Source organism: Ambystoma mexicanum, chromosome 11 (assembly GCF_040938575.1).
Source record: "Ambystoma mexicanum isolate Mex_15411 chromosome 11, UKY_AmexF1_1, whole genome shotgun sequence".
Classification (NCBI taxonomy): Eukaryota; Metazoa; Chordata; class Amphibia; order Caudata; family Ambystomatidae; genus Ambystoma; species Ambystoma mexicanum.
The window spans coordinates 34,678,629-34,699,920 of NC_090934.1; the positions used below are offsets into that span (position 1 = coordinate 34,678,629).

The following is a 21,292-nucleotide window of genomic DNA, read 5'->3' on the forward strand; positions in this document are numbered from 1 at the left end:
TTTTCTACAAAGTTGTCAGGAGAAGTTTCCCCGGTCTTGATCTCGAAATACGCTGCTGCCTTGCGTAGGAGTGCATTAAAGCTAGGTTGATCATCTATAGGTGATGTATTCCTAATGGGCGAGTCTTTGGGTGGGGACAGGTTTATGGCTTCAGGGTCTGAAAACGCTGATGGGGACTGCCAGGGCTGTGAAGCGCCTTCTTCTGGGTCTTCTCCGAAGCCCCCATCACCCATATCCGGGTTGTCTTCAAAACCTTCCTCCTCTAGGTTTTGTTCCCCTTCATTGCCTAAGAATTAGTCATCCTCCTGAAAGTGGGGGTCCTCTCCAGTGAGGTCAAATCTACATCCTCTGGGGGGGGGGGGGGGGGGGGGGAGGGAGAATAAATCAAACGCCTGGGGTACTTGGCCCTGGGATCCTCCCGAGGTCCCTCTCTTGAGAGGTTCCGAGTCTCCATAAACCTCTCCTTTTTGTCCATACAGAACTGGAGTCTCTAGGATTTCTTGAGGTACCCCAGAGCGGTCAGGGGGAGAAAAGGGCGGGCCTTCCGTTAGAAAACGCTTCGACCTATCCCATAATGTCGAAGAGAGGTTCCCCTCGCCTTCTGAAAAGCCTTCTGGTAGGCTAGGAGTCCCTCTCAACTGAGCGGGCAGTTCCCGCCTTCCTTCTGACCTTTTCGGCGTCTCCCGGGCCTTATGAGCGGTAACAGACATCTTTCGCCGTCCGTCTCTGGCTATCGGTGGAAATAATCCACGCCAGGCTCTCGACAACTAAACTGTCTGTCGAGGGTACCTCCAGCGCAGGCGTTCCAGGCGTCGCTTGCTCTACGCCGACGGGCGCTCTCTGCCGGTGCGCGTCTGTCGGTTTAGTGATAGCGCCCTTATCTGGGGGTAGCCCAGTCGCTAGTCGCGTTTACGAGGGGGGGCTAGGCTGCCGGTAGGACCTGCGTCTCCGTTGGCGCTAATGCTCTCATCGTTTAAGAACGAGGAAGAGCCGTGGGTTGTGTGTTTATGGGAGTGTTTTCTGTGTGCGTCCTTGTCGCTGGGGTGTTCATCCCCATAAGCAGGGCGTGAGCCGAGCTTGTCGGGGCCGGGGACAGACGAGGAGCGTGAACGCTCCTTAGAGAGGTCTACGACTTCTGAAACAGACGTCGGGTTGTCACATTCCTAGTCACTTGCGGCAGCGGGTGATGAAATCAGACCTAGACATGGCGTAGGCTGCCCACCTCTTGACCCTACGGTCTTTTAAAGTCTTCGGGAGCCGACAGGCCGCACAGCTGTCTTCTTTGTGTTCGAGGGGCAAGCAACAGTTACACCGTTTATGCTAGTCTTTCCAGGTAAATTTGCCTTTGCAATGCGGGCAAAACCTAAAGGGTGTCCTCTCCATAGCCGAGGAACAGATTGCATGTGACAACAACCCCGAGGGGAAGGGAAAGGCATTCTCAAAGAGAAACAATAAATGCCCACGACCCCACTCCCTACTGTATTTGGCCGTCGAGGCCAGGCCATGTGTTCGGCTAACGCGGAACAACCTCCCCTGCACGTCACTATAGGTCTAGTGTTAAGACACGCCTTGTCGATGTCCCCTTTTCGACTACGAAAAACAAAGTTCAATACTCCGCAGTGACCACTGATGTCGGACTATGCAAAGCATGTGATTCTAAGCAGATTAACAAACATCAGAAATGTATTTTTTGGACATTTGTATGGCGCCTATACACAGGTATCCAGGCGCCACGGGACAAGATTGGGGAGGCATGGGAAAACACATGAATGAACAAAAAGGTTATATTGGCCTCGTGACAATACTACCATGTAAGTGCATGACAAGGTTTTGTGTAAAGGGAGAAGGCAAGTGCTGATCAGGCCAAGGTGTCAAGTGACAGGGGAAAGGGGGCTGGGCGGGTGACGAAGACTGCAGTGGACAGGGAGGATCATAAGGCACAAGTTACTTACCTGTAACTATTGTTCTTCAGCATGGATTCACATGCTCATTAATATTACCAGTCAGGCCGTGAATCCTCGGTAAAAGAACAGTTTCGCTTTCACTTACAAACTATATTTCTCCTCTAAACTAATCACTGAACTCTGGCTCATACTGCCACCAACATGACTGCCCTCTACCTGAGCCGCCCCCCTGGCAGCCATCTTCAGATTTGATAAGCACGTAAAGTGGCAATATGACCAAAAAGAGCCGCGAGGGGCAGAAGGGAGCGTTATGTGAATCCATGTCAGACCCATGCTGGAGAACAAGAGTTACAGGTAAGTAACTTGTTCCATCTCCAGCATTGGGTCTGGCATGGATTCACATGCTCATGAATGAATACATAGGAGTACAATATTACACAACCACAAGAAGTGGCAAGGCTCAGCAGAAGCAATTACTCTTACCTCCGGTACAGGCTCTTCAAGCGAACAGGTTGTGCAGCACTGCCTGGCCAACCCTGGCCTCCTCCCTTGAATCCCTGTCGCTGCAGTAGAATTTTGAGAAGGTGCCCGTAGACATTCACTTAGCAGCCCTGCAGATGTCCAGCAGGGGCACACCAGAGGAAAGCCGCTGTTGCAACGATTGCTCTGGTGGCATTGCTCTGGTGGCATAGCCACTCGGATGGGCGGGAAGCAGTTGGTTTGCCAAACCGATCAGTGTGATACAGCTGGTGGGCCACCTTGAGATGGAAGCCTTGGACAAGGTCTTGCCATGGTTCACAGGAGCAAAGTACACGAATAATTGAGACGTCTTCCGGAATCCTTGTGCGTGCCACATAGAACTTTAGAGCATGAGCCACATCCAGAGAGTGCAAAGTCCTTTCCTCCGGCGGCAAAGTTTTTGGAAAGAACACAGTCAACACCAAAGGCTCATTGAGGTGAAATTCCGACAGAACCTTTGGCATGAAGGAGGGGGTGTGTCCGCAGCACCACCCTTGTGTCGTGAAAAGTCAGATGAGGCTGTTTGCCGGATAGGGCCTGGATCTCATCTACCTTCCTGGCAGAGGTGAATGCCACGAGAAAAGCAGTCTTCCATGAGAGGAACCCGAGAGGGGCTTGATGCTTAGGCTCGAAAGCACCCAAATGATCATCGTCCATACAACATTGAGTTCCCACGCCGGGGCAGGAGTCTTCACCAGCAGGAATGATCAAAAGTGTCCTTTGAGGAATTCCTTGACGAGACGGTGGGATCAAAGAAGACCGTCCTGGAAACCTGGTGTAGCCGGAGATCTGTGACCCTCAGAGGATTGATCTTCTGCTTCTGGCACCACGTCATGAAACACTTCCACTTGTGTCCGTAGCACTTCAAAGTCGATGGCGCTCTGGCCCTGGCAAGGACCTCCCTGCAGTCAGCCGGCAACTCATACCCTCCAAACTAGACTGCGGGAGCCAAGCCTTCAGGTTCAGCGACCTGGGTCATGATGTAAGATTGCACCTCCTCCTCACAAGTGAGCAGATCCGAACACTGCAGCTTGACCGGGGGCAACGTCGACAGGCTGAGAAGATCCAGGTACCAAATCTGCCTCGGCCACGCTGAGGTGAGGTGAGGTGACTAGGATCATCCTGCCTTGGCACCGGTTGAGTTGATTGATGACTCGCAGCAGGAGAGGCAACGGAGGGAATGCGCACAGGAACAGGCCTTCCTACGGGAAGGAAACACGGCCCCCATGCGCCTCGGCTGGTGGAAACTGATGGCAAAGCCAATTGGAATTTATTGCCATAGTAAACAGATCAATCTGGGGTCTGCCCCATTTGAGGAAGAAGCTGCCCACTTGATCCTGTCGAAGCTCCCACTCGTTGCAGGAGCGCAGCTCCCTGCCGAGGGCTCGGCGATGGTGTTCTAGACTCGCACCAGGTGAAAAAGGGAAGCGGAACATCTCTTGGGCGATGGCCCAGTGCCACAAGTCCTGTGCCTCTGCAGAGCGCTGGATCTGGTGCCACCCTGCTTCCTGATGTTCAATATCATGGTGTTATTGTCCCTGAAGACCCTGACCACTTTGCCCTTTAGGGGCGGAAGGAAAGACTTTAGGGCCCAAAACACTGCCTCTTGCGTGAAGACTTCCGGTGTGAGCTCCCCATCCTTCCAGGGATGAGTCCATCGTGACCGTCTCCTGGTGAGGTGGGGTCTGGAAATCAACACATCCAGACAGAGGTGCGTGAACTCCCCCACCACTGTATCGCTCGACAGAAACTCTCGTCCAACAGGTGTCAAGGAACTCCTATAACGGACGCATCCATTGCCTCTACAGTTTTAAGGTGTATGCATGACGAGATCATGCAGAGCAGAGGATTGATGGACCTCACCCTCACGATCTTCAGGGTCAGTCATTGTACTTGCCCAAGATGGCCGCTATCTTTGCCTCCGTAGATGCCGGCATGACACCGTTGAGCCGGGATCCCAGAAACAATGCGTCCTGTGATGGAATCAAGCAGGACTTTGCAAAGCTCACTGAGAACTCCAGTTCTGTCAGCAGGCGCACGGTCTTCGCCGTGTGGTTGACAGCGATCTCCTTTGAGCTGACCCAGATGAACCAGTCGTCCAGATAAGGGTAGATGTGAATCCCTATGAAGTCGCAGCTGTGCCGCCAGGCACTTGAAGACCCTTGGTGCCTGCTTCAACCTCAAGGGAAGGACCTTGAATTGGTAATGCTTCCCTTGCACCACAAAACGCAGGAACTTGCGGTGTCCTTTAGGAATGGGGATGTGGCAATATGCCGCCGCCGCCTCCTCCTCCTCCTACTACTATTTGTTCAGTCGACAAAGGTCTAGAATGGGCCTCCAGCCCCCGGTCGTCTTTCTGGCGAGAAAGTACCTTGAGTACACTCGAGCCCCAGCGCCTCTTCGGGACGAGCTCCATCGCGCCTTAGCACGGCCCGCACTTCCAGCAACAACTGAGGAACGTGGTTTTCCTGCCGGGCCACTGGTGGTATTCGGAGACACTTCTGTTGACACTCCAGGGTGTGTACATGGGCGAGTATGTCCAGCACCAAACGGTTGGTGGAGATGGTCTTCCACACGCTGAGGAAGTTCACCAGCCGGCCTCCCACCGGGGTGCATGTGTGAGGGCCCGACTGCACGGCCGGTTCAATCCTGCTTTGACGTCGACTGACCACCTTGGGGACCCTGGCGACGACGTGGTCCTCCGAAGGTCTTGGAGCGGCCTCTTGGCAGTAAGAAGCGGAACCCCTGCCGAACCCCTTGGGGGATCCTTGGGGCTTGCCACCCGAGGTCCGAAAGGACAGCTTCCGTTGCTGAAGAGTGCCCAAAGCACGCACCGCCTCCACCTTTATGGCTTGGAGAAAATCATCCACCGCCTTCCTGAACAAATTGTCGTTGAAGGGCATGTCCAGCACCTTCGACTCAACATCTTGCCTAAAGTTTGAGGCCTTGAGCCAGCCATGAAGACGAAGGCAAACACTGTTACCCATCTGGCAGAACCCTGCGTTGGCAATGTCCATGGCCACCGTGATGGCGTGGTCCGGCGCCACCTCGCCTTCCTGTAGAATCTCTAACGCTTCCGACCTCTTGTCGGGAAGGAAGTCCAGGATGGGAGCGATCTTGGACCACAACTCCCAGTCGTAACGGGCCACGATGGCGAGGGCGGCCTTGATGGTATTCGCTGCAGAATAGATGACCCGTCGTCCCATGGCATCCAACTTCTTGCCCTCGCTGTCCGGTTTGGGGGGGTGGGGGGGGCGGCGGGTAGAGCGGCCGCCGAGTCCGAACCACCCAAGGACTTCTTCCTGGTGGCCGCAGCCACTACAGAATCCGGGGAAGGCTGGGCCCGTAAGCACTTGGGTGTGGAGTCCAGCACCCTGTACTTCGAGGCCGGAGCCGTGGAAGGGTTCTTCATGAGTGCCAAACCCTCATCCCAAAGGTCATCCAGGAGTGGGACCGAGCAGATGGTCTTCCTCTTCGCCTCTCTGCACTGGTATAAAAAGCCCTCCTCTGGAGCGAGCTGAAGCTCTGGAGATCGAGGGGAACGAGCCAATCACGTCTGATGGCAAAGATCTAGGCAGCAGTGACGGGATGTCCCCTAATCAGTTGTCCATGCCAGTCGTCGCTGTGTCCAGATCCATCTCATCACTCGGGGCAAAGGGTGTTGCACCTTCTTGGCCGGGGGTTCCCCCGTGGTGGTGTTGGCCACTGGCGCAATAGGCATCCTCATCTGGATCTCCGATACCAGCGTATGCAGTGCTGAAAGGATGTCCACTGAGGTCTCTAGGAGGTACCCGATGTGGGGGTGGCAGGTGAGGTGCAGGCGGCAGAGGCCACTGGGGCACCGGCTGGAAGCCCAGGCCATAGTCACCTTGCTGCTCTTCCTCCACTGTTCTCACCGTCGTCGTAGGGCCTGCCTCCTATGTTTCCCTCCTCCTGGATGGTTTGCAGACCGGTGAGCTACTCAGAGGAGATATCCGTACCCTGGAGGGCCATTCCCCCCCCCCCCCACCCCTTTGTTTCCAGCGGTGAAGGTTTCGGGCAACTTCTCTGGGGTCTTCTCTATGGGCCGGAACCCAGCCTCCCTCCTGGGAGAAATGGACACCTTGCCTTAGGGGTTGCATCCTGTGGGGCAGTCTTGGCGGCCTTCGCTAGAGACGCCGCCACCCCCTTGACGGAAGGCTGGGCCTTCGGTGGATGCACCTGGGCCTGCACGGTCCGGGCGGAGCCTCGCTCCCCTTGGACTGCTCCGTTATGACAGACTTGGGCCTCTCCTTGAGTTTGCCCGGATGTCAGACTTCCTCTTGGCCGAAGATCCTGAGCGTTGACTGCTGACGGAGGCTGGAGACTTGGAATGCGCCCTGGCCGCCAAGGTGCCCGTTGCCACAGCACTCCCGGTGGTAGTGGACTCACGGTGCTTCGCCTTCTGTTGGACGCCCACGGGAGGGGCAACCTCAAAGGACTTGGAAGCCCGCTCAGCCTTCTTGCAACCTGGAGAGGCATGCTGCTGGGACTCACCCAGAGCAGGAGGCCTTTTCCTGTAGCCACTCTGCCGATCCCTAATCGTGCGAGCGGCTATCTCCTGGCAAAACGTACAAGCCTCCTCTTTGTACGTCAGGTACAGGCTATCTGAAAGCTTGTCGTCCACAAAGACATTCCTCACACGGCAGCAGGAGCAAATCCTGAACAGGTGAGTTGAATCCTTTTCTCCGACATGGTCCACGCGGCGTAGGCCTGAGAATCTTCAGGAAGCCTCCACGAAGAAACTCAACGAAATCCGCCCGTTGATCGATGGAGCACATGGCACGATTGACTGAAAAAGAGTCAACTGTCAAAAAATGCAGTAGAAGCTCGAGAGCTAAACGCGAGGACTCCTAACACTTGAATGTGCGGTAAAAATCTGAAGATTGCTGCCAGAGGGGCTTGGGTAGAGGGCCATCATTGGCTGGGGGCAGTATAACCCAGAGACCAGCGATTGGTTGTTAGGAGAAAGGCAGTTCAGAAATGAAACTGATTTTTCTTTGAGGATTCCCAGCCCGACGGGGAATATTCATGAGCATGTGAATCCATGCCAGACCCATGCTGGAGAACAGTTACAGGTAAGTAACTTGCTCCTTCTCCAGCACGCAGTCTGGCATGGATTTAAATGCTCCTGAATAACTAATATGACATGCATTACTTACCGTAAAAGCATTTCTGATGGCTGTTTCTGCTTAGATTCCCCTGCTGTGCATAGTCCGACATCCAGTGGTAACCGCGGAGTATTGCAGCTAGTCTTTCGAGAATCGAAAGGAGACGTCGACATGGGCGTGCCTGTAACACTAACCCTACGTGTAGTGTACCCAAGATCCCTCACGCGTTGAGGTCCCTCTGATAGTATTTTTTTCTGCCAAGAGGGAGCCTTATGACTATCGTGAGTGAGTACAGAAAAGAGAAAGTAGTAAGACTTCTATGTTCCTTCCATCAGAGCGGGGATGAAGGGTGGGCATATGTGAATCTAAGCAGATACAATCATCAGAAATGCTATTACGGTGAGTAATGCATGTCTTCTGATGCTTGTCAATCTGCTTAGAATCACATGCTGTGCATAGACTAGCGAGCAGTACCTGGAGGTGGGTTGTGAGAAGGAAAAGATGAAATACTGCTTGTCCCACCTGAGAATCAGACCTAGAATGAGTGTCTAGGCAATCGTGTTTTGTAAAGGCGTGTACAGAACTCCAGGTTGCCGCTTTACAGACTCAAGGGGAACATTTGCAATGAATGCTATGGACGCCCCCGCGCCCCGAGTGGAATGTGCTCTAGGCTTCAAGGGAAGTTCTCTATTTGCAAAATAGTAGCGGAGTGTAATGCAATTGACAATCCATCTAGAAATGGTGTATTTGGAGACTGCATCTTTTCCTGTGGCCACCGACACGAAAAACGGATTAGTCTTCCTTAGTGGACAAGTTTTCCATATAGAACATGATCGCTCTGCATACATCCAGTATGTGCAGGGTTCTTTACTCCAGGCTTGAGGGATTCTGAAAGAAAGTTGGTAGCTCTATTGACTGGTTCACATGGAACTTGGAAATGAATTTAGGCGCAAATCTAGGGTGAGTGCGCAAAACCACCTTGTCTTTGTGAACTGTTACAAAAGGATCTAGAATAGTGCCTGCAGTTCACATACCATCCTAATGGAGATGATTGCTATTAAAAAGCAGTCTTGAGGGTTAGCTTCTAAAGACTTGCTTTGTGCATGGGCTCGAAGGGAGCTCCCATAAGCCTAGTTAACACCACCTAGGTCCCATCTGGGATCCGTTAGAAATGGGAGGGTGAATTCTTTTTACCCCTTCCATGAACGCTTTAATCACTGGTATCTTCCACCATGACACCTTCTGTTGTGATGTTGTATATGTTGAAAGTGCCGCTAGGTGCACCTTTGAGTTGAAGACTATGCCTGAATCAAGTAAGTGAGTTAGGTATAGGACAATGTGAGTGGGAGATCAGTTGCTTGGGTTGATGCTCTTTGAGTTACACCAGATGACAAACCGTTTCCATTTACTAGAACAGCAATATCTAGTGTTAGGTTTCCTGACCTCCCTGAGGAGGTCCATACATCTTTGAGGGAGCTGCAGGTGATCGAATTCTATGAGCTCAGGAGCCAGGCCGCAAGTTCACTGTCTACGGGCATGGGTGAAGGGTCTCCCCTTTGTCATGCATCAACATGTTGTACGAGCAAGGCGGTTTGACGGAGGAGATGGGGACATCTGCAACAGATGAGCGAACCAGGGTTGGTGGGCCCACATGAGGGCCACCAATATCATCGTGACTGGTTCCTGGTGCATCTTGTGCATGTTTTTCTTGAGAAGGGGGGCGGGGGGGGGGGGGGGCAGACAAATTTCCCCGACCATGTTATCCAGAGTCTGGTCCCCTTGGATCGGTTCTGGGGGTACCTGGAGGCGTAATCTTGGCGTTGGGCGTTTTACAGGGTCGCAAACAGATCGATCTCTGGAAAACCCCATTGTGCAAAAACGTTGGCAACGGTGTCTGTGTAATCGCCATTCGTACTCCCTGGGCAACAGAAAGTCTCTGCTGAGTACGTCTGTCAGAAGATGGAGTTCCCCTCATGTGATAACAGGAACATGCTGCGTTTGAGAGCCCACTTCCAAATGTTCTGAGACAGTTTGGACAGCCCTGGAGAAGGAGTGCATCCCCGTTTGTTAAGATAGTACATGGCCATGGTGCTGTCTGAGGATTAGAATAGTCTTTCCCTGTAGTTGTGTTTCAAACAATTTCAGTGCTTTGAACACTGCCATCATTGCCAGCAGGTTTATGTGGTTGGACGCTATGTCTGGCGACCAAACTCTGCGTTAGAGTGGCTTCCACTGCAGGGGTGGTGAAGGATTTCCCTTTCAAGAGGTTTTCCCTCGACCACCACTGCAGCGAGAGAATGAGGGCCGGCAAGACCGCTACTAAATCGTCCCACTGTCTGTTGGCCTGACACCACTGGTTGCTTAGCCACTTTTGCATTGGGCGCAGGCGCGCAAGGAACTAAGTAGATACATGATGCCATCATTCCGAGCAGACGCATAGCCTTGTGTACTGTTACCTCTTGACTGGCTACATAGTGAAGGATTTGAACCCTCTCGGAGGGGGAAGACAAGACCATCCTTTGTTTGAATTAGAGCCCCTAGGAATTGTTTGACTTGACTGGGGTCTAAGCTGGATTTTTTCTTGTTGATAGAGAAACCCAGGCTGAATAAAAGATTATCGTCTTTTGGGTATTTGACAGACATGTTTCGTAGGAGTCTCCTGTTATGAGCCAGTCGTCGAGGTAAGGATAAACTGGAATGGATTGCCTGTGCAGGGGTGCGGCCGCTACGGCTAGTACCTTCGTAAAGACCCTTGGTGCAGATGCTATGCCGAAGGGTAGTACCTTGAACTGATGTTGGTTTTCTACCATAAACCTGAGGTACTGTGTGCGCTGGCAATATCGAAATTTGGAAGTATGCATCTTTCATATCCAGATTTGCCATGTAATCCCTGTGTGCGCGCAGAGGAATTATTTCCTGCAGGGTGACCATGCAAAATTTTTGTGGTTTTAAAAAACTTGTTCGCTGGGCGCAGATCTAGAACAGGACGCATGGTTAGATCCTTTTTGGGATCAAGGAAGTACACTGAATAAATACCCTCCTTTACCTGTGATAGAGGTACGATCTCTATGGCTCCTTTTTGTTCCAGTATCTCGACTTCTTGAAGTAGTATGCGGAGATGGTCTGGTGTTCGTCTTCATTGACGTGGAGGTTTGCATTTTGGGGATTGGTTGAACGCTACACAGTAGCCGTGGGCTATAGATTTTAGCCCCCACTGGTCCGTGGTGATTCCCTCCCATGCTTTCAGGAATGAGGTCAGCTGGCCCCTGACCGGAGAGGCATGGGATGGGACCTGTATCTTAGAATCATTTGGAGCCTGAGGCTGGAGAACCTCTGGTGGTCGTATTCCTGCCTTTTCCCTTACCATGCCGCTGTCCCCTTTGGGGGCACGGGGTATTTTAAGTATTGGTTCCCTGCAGAGAGTTCCATTTGTTTCCTGAAGGGTATTGTTGACGAGTGGAGCGTTGGCCACAAAAAACCTGTTTCCAAATCCTCGCCTTGTGGAACGTCTCAGTAATTTGGTCCAAACTCTTTAGTGTTTCATGTTCTTTTTTCGCGGTCTCTAAGGCCTCATCGACCGCCTTTCCTCTACAGGTTTGTTTATAAGAGACGCTTGCGTTTCAGGTTTAAACCCTGAATTTCGAAGCCACGTGTGTCTGGAGGAGAATGCCCTGAGCGAGGGCTCGGCTGGCTGTCCCGGCAGAATCCAAAGTGTTTTTTAAAATACTTTGAACAACTTGCCTACCTTCAGAAACTGTGGTAAGTAGGCAGGTCCGTAGAGGTTCTGGAGCCTCTTGTAGGCCTTCTTGTATTAAAGCCCATTGCGCATCTGCGTAACTGGCCAATAGAGTGGCGTCATTGGCGATACGCGTGGAGTACGCTGAAGTATTTCATTTCTTTGTCAGGGGGAGCCTCGCCTGTTAAAGGAATCCCTGCTCTTTTCCTTGTGGTAGTGACTACCAATGAATCTGGGGTGGAATTACCCAATATATTGAGGGTCTGATGGGGAAGGGAGGAAGAGTTTTTCAATTCTTGGGTTTACCCCTCTCGTAAGAGCCGGTGTAAACAAAGATGAAGCAAGGCATTTTTTTTTTAAATCGAATGGAGTAGAGGGATGGATTGGCTGGTTGGCGGCTTCTCTGAGTATATCCTCAATGAAACCGGCTTCAGGTGCTGTCTCTTCAGTGGCAAAAGTAATCAGCTTCTTTACGCAACATTACATGTTAGTTGATCATCAATAGGAGAGGGATTTCTTGTAGGGGTGTTCTGCGGAGAATCCAAGGCCAGAATATCTGGGTCTGGGTCTTGTGGCTCTGGGGACTCCCATGGTTGAGGATCACCCACATCTGGGTCCTCTGCCCAGTCTTCAATAGGTTCATCTCCAATGGGCTCATGTTCCTCGTCATAGAAAGGATTCTCCTGTACCTTAACTGGTAGAATGTCTTCTTCAGTAAGGTCATAATTATATATGTCTTCTTCTAAAGAGGGGTCAAATGCTTGGGAATTTAGATCTAGGGTTAGCAGGGCTTTCCTCCCTTGGCCTTCTTGGTGTGAATTCTGCATGTGAAACAACCTTGTCCAGCCTTTCCATGCAGTCCTCAAACTGTTCCCTAGTCCAGACTGACGATCTAGAACGTCTAGGGGTGGAAAAGTGCGTCTCAGTCTTCCATCGACAGTGTCCCTAGCACTCTTCCATCGCTCTGTGCCTTAGCGTTGAAGAAAGTCCTTCCTTTCCCTCAGAGAAGTCCTCTGGCGGGATCAACGAAGGTGGGCTATCCCTGTGCCCTTCTCTCGACTTCTGAACGCTATCCTTCGATCTCGGCAGATCTTTGGGTCTTTCGGAGAGTCCCTAGCCTGCCTTTTATGGGAATTGGCGGCCACAATTCTTCCCAGACTGATCTCGACGTCCTCAACAGTCGGGAGGCGCGTAGGTACATCTGACGATTGAAAGGAAGTCTGTTTCGGCGGAATCAGGGCCTTGCCCCTATCGGCCACCTTTTCCGGAGTCCTTTGTTTGTCTACGCCGTACGCTTACCTGTGATGCGTGTCGACGGAACTATGCGTTTTGGTGGTAGCGCCCTTTGTCTTGGATTGCCCAGTCGCTAGGTGCGCATGCGGCTGCGGGGATGGCCACCGATCTCGATCGGCAGGTATGACCGGAATTACTGGTGCACCTGTTGGCGCCAAAGTCTTTTTCGGCAACGTCTAAGTAAGGCTAGGGGTTGTGTGCTTAGTGTCATGCACGGGTCTGTCTTTGTCACCGGGGTGTGACTTCCTCATAGCGGAGCTTACGCCGTGCTTATCGGGGCTGGGGACAGACTATGCGGAACGTGAGAGTTCCTTTGAAAGGTCAACAACCTCCGGTTCGGAGGCCTTATAGTCACTCTGTCACATTCGGTGGTAGCAGCAGTGGGAGAAGTCCCGGCCTTGGATATACCGTAGGCCGCCCACTGTTTTACTCTAAGCTCCTTCAAAATCTTGGGGGCGGAGGAGCTTACAAGCCGCACACCCTTCCTGCTACTCTTTCGGCCATACTTGAGTTACTCTACCTAGAGTGTTCATACCCGGATTAGGAAGTTATTGGACAGACCGACTTTACCCAGTCTATAAAAGGGCAATCCACACTATACCATGCACCACCCTTCCCCCAACTCCCAACACATCATGCATCCCACCACCACAGGTCTGGTTTAAGGAGGAAAGAAACTCCTCTTCGCAATTGGTTCTTGTACAAACACCTGCACCACTACTCCCAGTTAGCTGTTCAGATGCAGAGTCCACTACTGAGACCTCAGAAATGCATCCAGTGCTAAAGTAAAGGAGCCACACCCAGTCCTTCCATCAGCAGCCCAGCTTGTGCAGGGGATGGGTCCATTCTCATTGGTTAAGGGAAACCACCACGTATCAGCTATGCATACTTTGTGTTCAGTAACCGTGTGGCTGGAACCACTCACAATTCCCTTCAGCAGCACACATCCTGGAGAGGGCAGGGTTGCCAGCAACAATGGGTCTTCCACTACTCTCAGCTGAGCATATAAGCAGGCAGCATGTCCATCCAAACAATGGTTTTATGCATGCACACAGCAGCCCAGCATCCGCACAGGACATTTCCAACTCACCTCTTCGCATCTGTTTTATCCTCCTTCGCTCTCTCATCTTCCTTTATATCTGGGGGAGAAAGAAAATATCAGATGGAGAAGGAAGAGTTTTGCACTTTGCATTTCTCCAAAGCACTTGAGACCATCCCTGTGCTTTCACAGAAACAGATTCAATGTCCAATTGCTTCATCTAGTGAGACCGGACAAATCAATACCAACCTTACCCCAGTACCATCTTCAGCCAGACCTACACATGCATCTTTGCGCACATCCACCACTCTGGGATTTCAGTTTTACAGGGCACCATCCTGGTTGACAGGGTCCTGAATATTAAACAATAATAAAATAATAAGGAAGCAACTTCCTTGCCCCCCCCCCCCAAACCCTCTTCTGTTCAGTTTCACATGTGCAATCTTTGGACTAGGGTATCCTTTCCTTCCTTACCCAGTGCCCCCACCCCCCCCAAAGTCCTCCTTTCACTAGTTCCTCACTTTTTTGCATCAACACAATTTGCCACCTTTCCTGCTCCTCATCTTGGATTGTTCAGGTTTCTTCTCACCATTGACTGCATAATGCTAAAATGAATTGTCCCCATGATGAATCTGTATGGAACGCCTCTGCCAGGTGGGTCCTTTGGCATTTCACAGGCTACCAGTCTCCATTTACCCAGTGGCCTGCCTTCCAGGTTCCTCACACCTTAGCGCCCAAGTACTGGGACTTCACGCCTCCTCCCCAGATTACTAGCTTCTGCCACAGTGGGTTACCCTCTTCACCACCCTAATGTAAATTAGGTACTTACCTAGGAAACTTATTCTCTGACTTGGTAAGCATTATAGCAATTCACACGCTTTCCACACTGCTGTCATATAGTGGTTGTATAGAGAAGCCATTTTGTGTCCCTTCAGTTGGATACCCAGACCCTCTCGAGAACACCAGCCAAGCGGCAAATCAGACTAGCATGTTGACTTAGTGACTCCCTAGATGCCCACCTTCACCACATATAGAAGTCAGTGGGTCACATACAAAAAAAAGTCTACATCAGGCTGCAAAAGTAGTTTTCAAAGAGAAAATAAGTTACTTACCAACTGGTAACGTTCTTTCAAGTGGATGTTCCTCCAACTTATTCCTCATCTTTGACCTGTAATGCCCAGCTTCGGCAGAGGGAGCCCCACATCGCGAGTTGATGTCCCTCGAAGGCCTCAGTCGACAGTGACGTCAACGGATGTTATAAGTAGCGCACACACAGCTCCCGTTGGCCTCAGTTCCGTTTTTCCTCTCCTTGTGTGAGCAGAAATGTCCAACCACTGGCAGGACAGTAATCAACCTTGTTGGAACGAAAGCTATAATAAAATGGGAAATTATGCAGAGGGGTAGGTTGGGGGGGCGATGAGGAATACGTTGGGAGGTACATCCATTCGAAAGAACGTTACCAGTTGGTAAGTAACTTGTGCTTCAAATGGATTGTGTCCCCCAAAGTATTTATCTTTGACAGACTCCCAAAGCAGTATCCATATTTGGAGGAGGGTGAAGAATTTAGATATGCAATGAGTTTTAGCAAAGTACTGCCTTACCAAAAGCGAATCCGGAGCATGGGAAGTATCTAGAGAATGATGCTCAGTAAACGTGTCGATTAATTACCATGTTGCAGCATCGCAGATGCGTTTAATAGGGCCACCCATTTGCAGGGCTGTCGAAGAGGCCTTGCCCCTGGTGGAATGTGCATGTAAACCCTCAGGAGTGCCATTGCCTGCCAGTCAATAGTGAGGATGATCCACCTAAACAAGGTTGGCTTGGAAACCGTCTGGCCTAATTTGCATTCAGTATTCCCTGCAAAGAGCTGGTCGTCCACTCTCAACTTGATATCCTGGAAATATAAAAACATAAGGCTCTCCTAGGGTCCAACCGACGGGGCCTTTCCTTTTCCTTACTAGGACGCGGAGGAGGATAAAAGGCCAGCAGCACAATTTTCTGACTTCTACGTGCAGAGGTTAGCGCAACCAATAGCATGGTCTTACCCAGACATGTGTGCAAGGGTTCAAGTGACGCACGCACACAGGTTGAGGTCCCAAACCAGAAGAGCAGAAGGTGGGAACACATTTGTGAGCTCTTTTAGAAATTGAGTCACCAGTGGGATTTTGAAATGGGAGCATTTCTCGGATGAGTGCTTGAAGATGGAAAGCGCTGCCAGGTAATAATGGCAGCAACCTGAAGCCCTTTGTGTGCAAAGGAAAGCAGAAAGGATAGCACATCCGAGTCATACACTGATTCGGATCAACATTTTTCCCTGCACCTGTCGCAAAACGTATTCCAACAGCAGAGACTTTGTTGCTGGCCTTCTGGCCGAAAGTAAGGAACACGTTACTTACCTATAACTTGTGCTCTAGCATGTGTCTGGTATGGATTCACATGCTCATGAATAAAGAATACATAGCAGTACACACAGGCACAACCACGGGAGGTGGCAAGGCTCAATATTAAGCAACTCTTACCTCCTCACCAGGCTCACCTTCAAGCGAACAGGTTGCGCAGCACTGCTTGGGCGACTCTGCACTCCTCCATGGAATTCCGGTCGACGCAATAGAATCTCGTGAAGGTGTGCGTCGACCTCCACGTATCAGCCTTGCAGATGTCCAGCAGGGGCACACCAGACGGGACTGCCATAGTTGCAGCAATCGCTCTGGTTGAATGGGCTCTCGGACGGCCAGGCAACGGTCGGTTTGCCAACCGGTGACAATGAGTGATGCAGCCGGAGAGCCAGCTGGAAATGGAAGCCTTGGAGAGGGCCTTCCCTTGGTTCACAGGACCAAAGTTGACAAACCGCTGTGATGTCCACCGAAAACTGTGCGGTCCACGTTGAACTTCAGCGCTCTAGCCACATCCAGTAAGTGCAAAGTCCTCTCAGCTGGCGACAAAGGTGACGGGAAGAAAACAGTTAACACCAAGGGCTCGTTGAGATGGAAGTCTGATGGCACCTTGTGCATGAGATGGGGTGCGTCCGCAGCATGACCCTTGTTTTGTGGAATGTTAAGTATGGAGGCTTACAGGAGAGGGCCTGGATCTCTCCCACCCATCGTGCAGAGTTGACAGCCACAAGAAACGCTATCTTCCACGATAAGTACATCAGCGGTGCCGAATGCATAGGCTCGAACGGAGGACCCATGAGCCTAGTCAGCACCACATTGAGGTCCCAAGCCAGGGCCGGAGCCTTCACCGGCGGAAACAAACGGAAAAGTCCTTTTATGAACTCCTTGACCAGGCAGTGCATCCATAACGACAACCGTCCCGGAATCCTGGTGTAGCGGGAGATAGCCTTTCTCACACTGTAATGTAATTTATGCACGTACCAACTATGTAACACTAAGCTTAGAGTATTTCTTGTACCGCTGCGCCCGGCTGCTTAAGGGCTTGGTGCGCATTATCAAATAAATAAACAAGCCGCCAGATGAACCTTGATTGAGGCATGAGCCAATCCTGCCTTGGCCAGCGTCAGCAAGTACGGCAGCACCTGTGGAGATATAATCTGCAGAGGGTCCAGTTCCTGCGCACGGCACCAGACTGAACCTCTTATGCGTAGATGATGCCCTGGCCTTAGCGAGCACTTCCTTACAGTCTGCTGGGATATTTTATCCTCCAAACTCCGGCGCTGCAGGAGCCAGGCCTGCAGGTTCAGAGGCCCTGGGTCGTGGTGCAGAATTGCACCCTCTTCTCTGGCGAGAAGATCTGCGTCTGCCGGAAGCTTGATTGGAGGGGACGTTGACATGTCCAGAAGGTCCGGGTACCATATCTGCCTCGGCCACGCTGGTGCGACGAGGATCATCCTGCACCGGGACCGTTTGAGTTGATTGACTAGTCAAAGAAGCAGTCGAAGAACCAACAGCAATGGCAGGAACGCATAGAGGAACAGGCCGTCCCAGGGGGAGAAGAAAACATTTCACATGCTTCCCCGACTGGGGAAACCTGCTGGCAAACCTCTAACACGTGTTTCTGGCCATTGCAAATAGGTCAATCTAGGGAGTGCCCCATTGTCGAAACAGTAGGTCCACCTGATCCTGCCGAAGCTCCCACTTGTGGCAAGAGCACAGGTCCCCGAGTCAGCAACAGTGTTCTTCACTCCAGTTCCGTGAGCAGGCAGACGGTCCTCGCCGTGCGCTCGACGGCAAGTTCCCTTGACTTCGCTCGGATGAGTCAATCGTCCAGGTAGGGGTAGACGTGTACCCCCTGCAGGCGCAGCCAAGCCTCCAGGCACTTGGTGACGACCCTTGGCGCCAACTTCAAACCGACGGGAAGGGCCTTGAATTGATAGTGCTGCCCCTGGACCACGAAGCATAGAACCTTTCTATGGCCCTTGTGGATGGGGGTTGGGGGATGTGAAAATAAGCAATTATCTAGGTCCAGTGACAACAGGAAATCCCCTTCCTCCATTTGTCCCAGCACGTGCTGAAGGGTGACCATCCGAAACTTCTGGGACTTGATGCATTTGTTGAGGCAGCAGAGATCCAGGGTGGGCCGCTAACCGCCAGTCTTTTTCCTGACGAGGAAGTACAGCGAGTACACTCGGAACCCTGGAGCCTCTTCGGGACGAGTTCTATCGTGCCCTTTTTCAGCCTTGCTCGTACCTCTAGAAGTAGTTGTGGCTTGTGGTTTTCTTGCCTAGCCACTGGTGGAACACGGGCACACTTTCTTTGGAATTCCAGTGTGTGTCCATGGGCCAGGGCGTCCTGCACCCAACGGTCGGAGATGAATTTACACACGCCGATGAAGTTTGCCAGCCGGCCTCCCACCGGGGTGCTCGCGTGGGGGGCCCAATGTCACGGCCGGTTCAGCCCTTCTTAGTCGTGGACGTCCCCACCTTGGGGCCTTGGCGACAACGATTGTCACTGGCTTTGCTGCTGCCCCTGTAGGCTTCCTGGGCCGAGTAACGGGGTAGTTGACGGTACGAAGAGAAGTTGCCACCGAATCCTTTGGAGGAACCATGGAACTTGCCTCCGGAGGCCTGAAAGGCCGGCCGTTAGTGTGCCCAAGGCACGAGTCATCTCAATCTGCCTTGATGGCTTGCAGAGATACGTCCACCGTCTTGCAGAAAAAGTTGTCCCCGAAGGGCATGTCCAATACCCTTGTCTGGATGTCCTGACGGAAATTGGTGGCCTTAAGCCAGCCTCGCCGAAGACAAACGCCATTGCCCATCTGGCAGAAGCCGATGTCCATGGCCACCGTGATGGCATGGTCTGATGCCACCTCGCCTTCTTGCAGGATTTCAAAGGTCTCTGCCCTATTGTCTGGAAGTCCAGGAAAGAGGCGATCTTAAACCAAAGCTCCCCGTCATAGCGGGCCACGATGGCGAGAGCTTTGGCCACCTTAAAGGTTGTTGCTGAAGAGATGACCCAACGTCCCATGGCATCCAGCTTCTTTCCCTCGCCATCCGGTGGAGAAGTGGAAGTCTATGCCGCCAACCCTGCATATTTCTTCTTGGCAGCCGACGAGACCACCGAGTCCGGGGACAGCTGAGACCTGAGACAGTTGGTGCAGAGTCTGGCAACCCTGTATTTCTTCTCGTAACGGTCTCTTTGCAGAGGACGGGTTCTTCAGGGAGGGACAGTCCTTTGTCCCAAATGTCGCCCAACAGCAGGATCAAGGGCACAGTCTTCCTCTTGGCCTCTGCGCGGATAAACAAATCCCTCCTTTTCCTCAGGGTACAGTTGAAATAGCTTCAAGGCCCTAGGGATTATGGCATGGAACAAACCGATCTCGTCAGGTGGAGAAGCCCTGGGTAATGGCAACGGGAGGTCTGTTAGTCACCTTTACCCGTCTCGTCCCTCAGCGGAGGGGATGGAGGTGAAGGATGTTAGGGTGGAGGATGGTGGACTTCTTAGGCGGCGGGTCCCCTGATGGTCTAGGCGCCGCGGGATCGCCCGGAGGCATGGACATCCTTGTCCTGATCGGAGCATAGGGTGTGCAGAGCTTGCAGGATGTCTGCCGACATGTCAGTCGGTGGTGGCGGTTGTGACAGGAGCAGTGGTGTCCTCCGGTTCCTCAACTGCCCTGCCGCCCCTCGTCGGTTCCCTCGTCGCTTTCCACATCAGCCTCATCGAGGTCCTTCCCGTAGGACCTGGCCTCGACAAACTTGTCAAGCACTGTCTTCAGGCCAGAGAGCCCCTCGGAAGAGATACGCGAGTCTGGCTGGACTACCGTGCCCCCCCCGCCACCCCCTTCCTCTCAGCCAGGGGCAACGGCCTCGGGGAGATCAGCATCGTCTTCACAGGAGTCTTCTCAATGGGCAGGAAAGAGGATTCCCTCCGAGCAGGCAGGGAAACTCGTCTTGGGGGGTCATCTCCACTGGGACCACATCCGCGGCCTTCGCCAGGGATGCCACCACTCCCTCAATAGATTCCTTCGCCTGGTGACCTGGGCCTTCACGACCGTGGGTGCGTCTGAGGCCTTCACTGTGTAGGAAGGGTCAATGTCCCACTCCCCCATGGCTTTCTCTGTCGGAGTCAACCGGGCCTTCTCCAGAAGCTTACCTGGGTGGTCCGACTTCCTTCTCTTCGCTGAGCCGGAGGTTTGGCTCGTGGTTGACGGCGTCAGCGATGCTACGCCCGGCCGGCCTGCCCCGGAGCCCGTACTAACGGCGCTTTGCCTTATGTTGGGCCCCCGTCGGCGGAGCACCCTCAAAGGTCTTAGAAAACCGCTCAGATTTCCTCTTGGGAGAAGCATGCTGCCGGGGCTCACCTGCCGCCAGGGTCTTAGTGTGCAGCCACTTGTGACGGTCCTTCATGGTGCATGGCACCATGTCTTTGCAGAACACACAGGCCTCCTCTACGTGCGAACGGTCTGAATGTAGGCACTAAAGGCACAGGGAGTGCCAATCGTCCAGGAAGATGTTCCATAGTACGCATCCTGGGCAGATCCTGAACAGAGGAGTCGCGTCTCCTTTATCCTCAGCCATGTTCACGTGATGTAGGCCTCAAGAATCTTCTGGAATCCTTCAAGAAGGGAACTCAAACAAAACACCCTTGAGGGGCATAGAGGTTCCGAAAAACGCACCCTAGTTAGTCGGATGATGGCTCGATGGAGCTTGAGGCTCGATTGACCAAATATTTTTTTAGCACACTAAGAAAAATAGCAACAGTAAAAGCTCGAGAGCTATAGCACGAGGACTCCCAACACTTGAACGTGCGGTAAAAATCTGAAGATGGCTGCCAGAGAGGCTTAGGTAGAGGGCAGTATGACCCAGAGATCAGTGATTGGTTGTTATGAGAAAGACAGTTCAGAAACTAAACTGAAGGATTCCCAGCCTGACGACGGAGAATATTCATGAGCATGTGAATCCAGGCCAGACCTCATGCTGGAGAAAGGAAGAGATCCAAGAGAGGGCAGGTGGGCTTCCAAGTCAAAGGCTGCTGATATAGAGCAGCCGGAGGAGGGCTGATGTACCGGCGTGTTTGATCTCATCCAATCGATTCTTCACGTCTAAGGGCAGCTTCAGGGTCATAGCCTGAACTGAGCCCAACTGGCGCATATGCCTAGCACATTGTGCGTTTCCAGGAAACTCTGGATCTGTAAGTAGGCTGTGTGGTCCAGGTTTTTAAGGTGTAAGGGGACGGTTGTAATGGGACGGTGGTTATTAGGCATATTAGGGTTCAAG

General features: G+C 52.3%; 1 protein-coding gene across 1 annotated transcript in view; it reads right to left on the reverse strand.

Annotated features, from left to right (window-relative positions):
• HDAC1 (histone deacetylase 1) overlaps window positions 1-21,292 on the reverse strand; it is a 200,333-nt gene that overhangs the window by 6,341 nt on the left and 172,700 nt on the right. Inside the window, exon 13 of the mRNA XM_069622473.1 lies at window positions 13,672-13,720. Within this exon, the coding sequence (XP_069478574.1) occupies window positions 13,672-13,720 (49 nt within the window). The remainder of the gene's footprint in view (window positions 1-13,671; window positions 13,721-21,292) is intronic.